At 47.8% G+C, this 6000-nt stretch overlaps 2 protein-coding genes across 2 annotated transcripts; one reads left to right on the top strand and one right to left on the bottom strand.

Annotated features, from left to right (window-relative positions):
• Positions 1-2655: 2655 nt before the first annotated feature.
• VTN77DRAFT_6525 (uncharacterized protein) lies at positions 2656-3411 on the top strand (the record flags this gene model as incomplete). Its single annotated transcript, XM_069422813.1, has 1 exon — positions 2656-3411. One exon carries the CDS (start codon positions 2656-2658, stop codon positions 3409-3411), a length of 756 nt encoding a protein of 251 aa, XP_069281435.1.
• A 726-nt stretch (positions 3412-4137) lies between these two features.
• On the bottom strand, positions 4138-6000 carry VTN77DRAFT_6526 (uncharacterized protein; the record flags this gene model as incomplete). The annotated part of the gene is made up of 1 exon (XM_069422814.1): positions 4138-6000. The coding sequence occupies one exon, from the start codon at positions 5998-6000 to the stop codon at positions 4138-4140; it is 1863 nt and encodes a 620-aa protein (XP_069281436.1).

The raw sequence follows: 6000 nt of genomic DNA on the forward strand, positions 1-6000 counted from the left end.
TCTAGACGGAGTCCGAGTCCGTCCCCAATGTGGCTGTGCAGGCAGACAGGCAGTTCCAGCGCACCCTGGTGATAACTTAAATCGGGAGGAACTCTATCTAGATAATCTATCTACCATGCATCAGGCATCGTAGTGTTGTGATGTAGTCAGTACTAGCACCGCTTATGTATGAGACTAGATACCTCTAAGTGCTTGATGAAAATCCACTTCAATTCATCCCATTAGTCACATATGTAATTTTACGTAATAATTTCCTTATTTCAAGATAATTAATTAATTAATTAATTAATCAATTGATCACTCAGTAAAGTTGATCTGGCAGCAGCCATACTTGAGTTCTTCACGTAATACCTAAAATGGAAAGATCGCTGACGGTTGGGGCCAGACGAGGTACCTAAGTTACCAAAACTAACCTTAGGTAAATGCTTACACTTACCTAATTGGGTAGTGTCCGAGCTACACAGTCCTGTATCTGGATAAGGAGTCGTGGAGATACCTAACTTACTGAGCTTCTACCTAATACCTAGGTATGTGCGTACCTAGGTAGTGAGTTAAGCAGCAGCTTAGTTAGGCAGGTAGATACAGATACCTACCTAGGGGACTATGTGAAGTAAGCTTATTATCATCCCACACACTATCCTAATATAGGTATCTCCTACTCTGATCAGATACATGTAGGACGGAGTAACTACGCAAGTTAGGTATGTACATTACATACATTACATGTAGTTAGGCAGTACTGGAGGTATCCATTCATATCGACACAGCACATGCACTCGGTAAATGCAGATGACTTTACTTATTTACGTACTTACCTCCAGTGATTTATCCTCTAGGAGTCAGTACTAGTAGATGAACAAGTCAAACACTGTCCTCTATACAAAGTATGTACTGTACTGTAGAAAACCCACCTTATATAAGCTCCGAACTGCCCTTGTCAGTTTAGTCAGTTAATGATTATCCACCTAGGTAGGTTAGGTAGCTATCAAGTTGTCGAGTTACAAACTTACCAACTAGATAGATAGTAGTATATATGACAAAGATCTTTACATAATGAACGTCACTATATATATCCTGCTTACTACCTATCCAACTCGCTAGTACCTACCTATGCACTTACTTACAGTATCGTACACTATTCCTGATTCCTGTACTCAGGAGAGCATCAGGGCCAGTGTCAGAATTCAGACACGTCAATAAGGTCACTTATGTATTGTCAAGACTGCTAGTATTCTTGACAGATCGACAGACCGATCTATCCCCATGATGATTAATTGGATTGGTGAAAGAGATACCCTTGTCTTCTCTTCTTGTATTCTATCATCTGTCTGCATTGCGGGTAGTAATCGACAACAGGCTGTGCATGCGCATGTCGTAGCCCATGTCCACTCATAATGCATAATACTGGATCGGGATAGATCATGCCTTGGCATTTTATTTCGCTTCGTTTCATCTTGTATTCTCTTGTTCTCGTTTCAATTTTTATTTCATTTCAATTCTCCTCTCCTCTTCTTCCGTGGCTGTGTCTGTCCCCCTCTCTCTGGCCTACCTACTGAATTAGTACCTAGATGCCTATTTATTATCATTATTCTTTAATTGATTGATCGACTGATTGACAGATCAAAAGGGAAGTTCGTGATTTCAATCAATCAATCGATCGATTGATTAATCACTTAATCACGTAGTATCCTGCACATCATCACCTCATATTTGCATCCCATCCAATCCCATCTTCATAGTCTACATAATTTAGGTACCTAATGAGGCGCAGCTTTCTAGAAATATTTGCTAGCACCTGCAAGGGAAGGAAGGAAAGGCATAAGCTATTATTACCTGTTCAGGAAGTTAGTCAGGGTTCCAAGTTCATAAGAGGAGAGAGTGTGTTTTATTTAATATAGTTATTTATAAATAGAGATCCCCTGTTCTGTGGGGAGATATCGGACATAAACACCAGACACAAGTACACATCGACCTACCTGTCTCCCCTTCCTACCTATACATCTATCTATCTACCTACCTACCTATCTCCCTACTTACTTACCGAATGGAGTTTTGATGCTTCACTAGTTGACTGGCTATTCTTCAACTAGCTTACTTGCTTACTTTTTTTTTCACTTGTTTTACTTTTCCTTCTTCCTTCCCCGCTGACGCGAAAGTTGTTCATCATCTCATTATTCTTTGTCCCTCTGTCATATATCGTCTGCTATTCTTCACTTCTTCTTTTCTCTTCTTTGCCTTGTGCCAATTCTTCGGAAAAAAAAGAAAAGGGATAATATCTACCTAACCTAGGTAAGTGTATAGACAGCCTATCTACCTGCTTACCATACTCAATTCAATAGTAAATACTGATGGTTTAAATAGCAGTGTTTATTCTTTTTTTTTTTTCCATTTCTCCTGAGGAATATTCGCATTTACTTGTCTATCGATTCACCTGTCTATTTGACTGTTCATTTATTTATTTATTTCCTGTCGATTCTTCCGATATAGTAAACCTAATAGATTGAGATTGCAAAAATGGGTATACTCAGCTCAGGTACGTACTTGCAACAGCGCCAGCACCAGCAGTAGCACCGGAATAGCACAAGAGATATATATGAGATAAAGACTGTACCGATGAACTGACCATCTTTCTGCTTACCAGCACAACGCACGCTGATGGCCCTCGCCGCGCTCATCATCCCACTGGCAACAGCATCATCATCGTCATCGTCATCATCAATACCAACAACCACACAATCCAGCACAATACACCTTCACAAACGCCTCCCCTTCCCCACCCTCAACACCTACCGCAAAGCCCACGGCATCCTCATGTCCATCTCCTTCCTCGTCCTCTTCCCCGCCTTCGCATTAACACTCTACCTGGTGCCGTACTCCAAGACAGCCTCACGCATCCACGCCCCGCTACAAGTAGCCACGCTAGTCCTCGTCGTGGCCGGTTTTGGCCTCGGGATCCAAGTCGAGCGCTCCTTCGAGCTGGCGAGGCAGCACCACCCGGTCATTGGCACGGTGGTGGTCGTCTACCTCCTTGTCTGTCAGCCGGTGATGGGGTATCTGCAGCATCGGTATTTCGTCCGGAGACGGAAACAGCAAGGCCAGGGGGAGGAGGTGACTGAAGGCACCACCAGCGTCTTTGGATACCTGCATCGCTGGGTAGGGCGTGCGATGCTCGTCCTCGGCATCGTCAATGGAGGGTTGGGCCTGCAGTTGGCGAGGAAGGAGGCTGGTGATCAGGGCGCGCCTAGGGGGGTGGAGATTGCGTATGGGGTTGTGGCGGGTGTGGTTGGGGTTGTTTATTTGGTGGTTGTGGTGGGTAGTGCGTTTGTCAAGTTGAGGAGGGGGAGGTCGAGGTCTGCCGATGGCAGGGAGAAGGGCCAATCGTCAGCTACTTCGAATGCTTCATCGGCGTGAGACGAAACTTCCATACCATATGGAGATTGGTTGTAGGGATATGTCATGACGACATGAGATTGCAAGACTGTCTGTCGGCAAATAAAGGTATAGGAGGATGGTGATACTGATGATAATCTTCTTGACTGTTTTATTTCCTGAGCGAGATCTTTCAATTCTGATTCATGACAATGTTGAAATATAACACTGATCAAATAACAACCTTTATGTTCGTGTATCATACCGCATTTACATCATGCAGAACATCTAGAACAGGCATCATACAGAGCCATGATTCTGAGAACTCCAGCAGGAAGAAACATAAACAAGGCTGTAGTAAAAGTAATGGGCAAGATATAGAGAGAAAAAAAAAGAAAGAAAGAAAGAAAGAGAAGGGAACAAAGAGGGGAAAAAGACGAATGGAATAGCGATGAAGAAAATAACAGTAGCAGGCTCCCAGGCCAGCAGAGAAAATATGCAACAAATAATATGCAACAAATCAAAATATAGATAAATATTAGACGATAAACATGAATAAAGATATGGGAGAGCCATAACCGCTCTAGCAATCATCTATACAATGAGACGCCCGGTCGTCACCAACAAGCCATGCAATCGTTGGAAACAATTGACCACTTGACAATGATAACTCCGTCCACTTCATCTGTAATAGTCCTAACGCCGAGAATGAATCGTGATATAACTCGACAATATAATCGTCATTCGTCATGTCATCCAGTGCATATATCAGACTTCACCCCATGCCCCCACACCAGCTGGCCCGCCTACAGACACCACTGCGCTGCCACTTCCGACACTCCCCCCGATGTCCCAGTAATTGCGACTCGAGCCGCTTCCAACAAGTGTCCGCTTTGCCGAGACCTTGGTGCTCTGGCTCGCGCAGCTTGAACTTGGCCGGCGGAAGTGATAGCGGGCGATCGGTGAGGAGGGACTCCCGCCCGAAATGATACCATGGGACTGTGTCCGCAGTTGCAGCTGGCGCTCGAACTGGGCCTGGTTTCGAGCTTGCGATCGGGCATAGGCACGCGCGACCAGGGGATGATGCTGGCGGATGACGGCCGCGCGGTGTGATGCGTCCTGGTCGACAGACAGCGTCGAATTGGTACGGTGGCCACCTGCACCTGCATTACTGTCTCCCCGTCGGAAGCGATTGCGGAGGTATCGGAAGACCATCCGCACATCCAGTTCACGCTCCCAGTACTCATGCTCCCGCTGCAGACGTGCAGACTCCGAGAGCGGCTCTTCAGTGGCATTCTCACAGACCACGGATTCGACAGGCTCCGAACCAACAACGGCATCTGGAGCAATGTCATCCTCTTCGATGCCCCATTGGGATGCGTGCTTGGCCGTCGCAGGGTCCCGCAACGTAGGAGTGAAGTGCGGAGAGAAAGTCGATGAGAAGATGTTGCTGCTGTCTGACGTGAACTGGACTGGTGTCCTAGGCTGGGGTTCGGTTTCAGATCGCGACACGGGAATACCAGCGTAAAAGTCCGCTGGAGACTCGCCGCTCCGCATGTACGTGCTAAACGCACTGGGGTGCTCCCAGATCTGGTGAACCAAACTGCCCAGTTCGCGAGCAATTCGCTGCAGCAACCGGTCTTTCCAGATGTCGTTGTCACCCGGCATGGTCTTCATATCTTTCATCTCACGGTCTATATCTTCGGGTTGAGCAGCCTCTGGTTCGTGTTCAGGGGTTGTAGTATCTCCCGTCTCGACTAGTGACTCTCCCAGGATGACAGACAGCAAAGAGTCATCAATCCCAATCAAGTCTCGAATGACCCTGCGCGTGATTCGGCGCCAGAAGGACTCTTCAGAGTTCGAATCTCCTTCGACCGACGGAGTTTCTGATGATGCCGTCGTATCCATGGCCCTCGTTTCAGAAATACTGTCCAGGACCTCCGTCCCAGAGCGCCAGGTTGCCAAGCTAGAACGACTATTCCGTCGCTGGTGTCGTCTCGTCTCCCGCTCGAGTTCTTGTAATAGAATCCTGCCCTGCTCCATCCGCCATTTCTCAATGCGTTGCCATCGCTCGTGCTCGGCATCATCTATCTCACGCTCCTGTACGGTTTCCAAATGCCATTGCGCGCTGGAGCGGCGTCGATGCGTGATGCTTCCCCGACGGTGCGGATTGTACTGTTCATACCGCCACAGCTGGTCCTGGACGAGCTGGTTTGACACGTGAAACGAGCCCAGGCCGTCATGGGTGGGCAGCACCGGGGGAGAGAGATCGGTCAGGTTGGAGTCGCTGAAGGCATGGAGGCCGTCATCCAGGCTATCTAATTCGGTAGCATCTTCCTCCAAGGCCTCGTCTAAATCCTCATCACCCACATTCTCCGATTGATTCCAGGACCCAAAATCGCTCAGTCGAGACAGGCCAGCTGTCCGGGGAGTGTGGTCGGTCGAGTCGGTGCGGGTGTGGGTGTGGGTGGTGGAGGGCGGTTGCAATGGGGAGAACAGAACCCACTCCTTCGAATCATCATCCTGCTGCTGGCGGGATTCTGCAAACGGGACCTCAAGAGCGGATGGCTGTGTTGGCTGCGAGTAGGATGCCTGGCGAGGGGGAGCCTGAGCGGGCAGGCGGAAGGCCAT

Source organism: Rasamsonia byssochlamydoides (assembly GCF_041956645.1).
Source record: "Rasamsonia byssochlamydoides strain NRRL 3658 unplaced genomic scaffold VTN77scaffold_5, whole genome shotgun sequence".
In the NCBI taxonomy this organism is placed as follows: Eukaryota; Fungi; Ascomycota; class Eurotiomycetes; order Eurotiales; family Trichocomaceae; genus Rasamsonia; species Rasamsonia byssochlamydoides.